General features: G+C 42.4%; 1 protein-coding gene across 1 annotated transcript in view; it reads left to right on the top strand.

Moving 5' to 3' along the window:
• Positions 1 to 213: 213 nt before the first annotated feature.
• Positions 214 to 1112, top strand: part of LOC104959668 (type I inositol 3,4-bisphosphate 4-phosphatase-like) — a 1899-nt gene continuing 1000 nt past the window's right edge. Inside the window, exons 1-2 of the mRNA XM_010787569.1 lie at positions 214 to 461; positions 551 to 595. Of these exons, the coding sequence (XP_010785871.1) occupies positions 362 to 461; positions 551 to 595 (145 nt within the window). The 5' untranslated portion in view covers positions 214 to 361. The remainder of the gene's footprint in view (positions 462 to 550; positions 596 to 1112) is intronic.

Genomic DNA, 1112 nt, shown 5'->3' with positions numbered 1-1112 from the left:
ATTAAAGACTGAAATGTGATGCTGGGCCAATATGCAGCAAGTAGCAACCTTTCATGTCTTATTTCAAGCAGTTTTCTTGTTCTGTCTAATTCTTTTTTTAGCCTAGCTACCATCAGTATGTGAAGACTTAAAGATCAGTATTATGTCATTCTATGTGCACAGCAGATTATAACTTTGTTGTTTTCTTCTGTCCTTCTTTCAGGTTTATCACAGACAAACGTGTGACCTCTCAGATCAGCACACAGGGGAAGCAAACGAGCACAGATCTCAGACGGAGTTTTGATTTTAAATCTCCTCGACATTGTTCTGCTCTTCAGTTCATTTTTTTCCCCAACCTTCTCATCCCCTTGGTGACCCCTCCATGTCGGGGAAGGAGCGCAGCCCCCGCCACCGGCCCTGGTCGGTGTACCGGGCCAACACGTTCGATCTGTCGGCTGAGATGATGGGGCTGGCTCTCTCGGGTAACTAAGTAACTGCTACCATGGTAACCTGTTTCCTTGGTTGCTGATGGGAAACTGTTAACACAGCGCTCCTGTTTCCTCTCCTGCAGGCAGCAGCCAGGATCCAGACGAGCCGGTGCTGGAGTTCAGTGTGGGTGAGTTCAGGAGAAGACTATTACTACTATTCATGCTATATGTGGATCAGACTGTGTGTCATTTTCTTAAAGGTCACCTATTATGCAAAATCCACTTTTTCATGTCTTTTATACATCAGCATGTGTCCCCTCTGTGTAAAGAGATTATGAAAGTTTCAGGAAAAAAGATTCTCTCTCTTTTCGTCCTGATCCATTTATATAAAAACCTGTCTGAAAATGAGCTGATCAGATTTTACCCACTTTATGATGTCATAACAATTTTTTGGTTTGTTAGCCAATAACCAACCAAGATCATTTACACCTAAAGGCCTCATGAGTATAAGATAGTTGGACATTACTGTAACAAATCTCCTGATAAAACCAACAATGTGTTCATCCTCATTTCACTGACTGCACAGGGAAGTAATGCCTCTGATTCCACAGTGCGATACAGCTGATTACTCTCCATTATTAACAGACAAACGCTCACTAACGAGTCACACTGTTAGATGTTGGATGATACCAATATGATATTATG

The sequence above is a fragment of the Notothenia coriiceps genome, unplaced genomic scaffold (genome assembly GCF_000735185.1).
Source record: "Notothenia coriiceps isolate Sejong01 unplaced genomic scaffold, NC01 NC01_scaffold00030701, whole genome shotgun sequence".
NCBI lineage: Eukaryota > Metazoa > Chordata > Actinopteri > Perciformes > Nototheniidae > Notothenia > Notothenia coriiceps.
The sequence above is the reverse complement of the archived record's forward strand: the minus strand, read 5'-3'. Positions and strand labels throughout refer to the sequence as shown.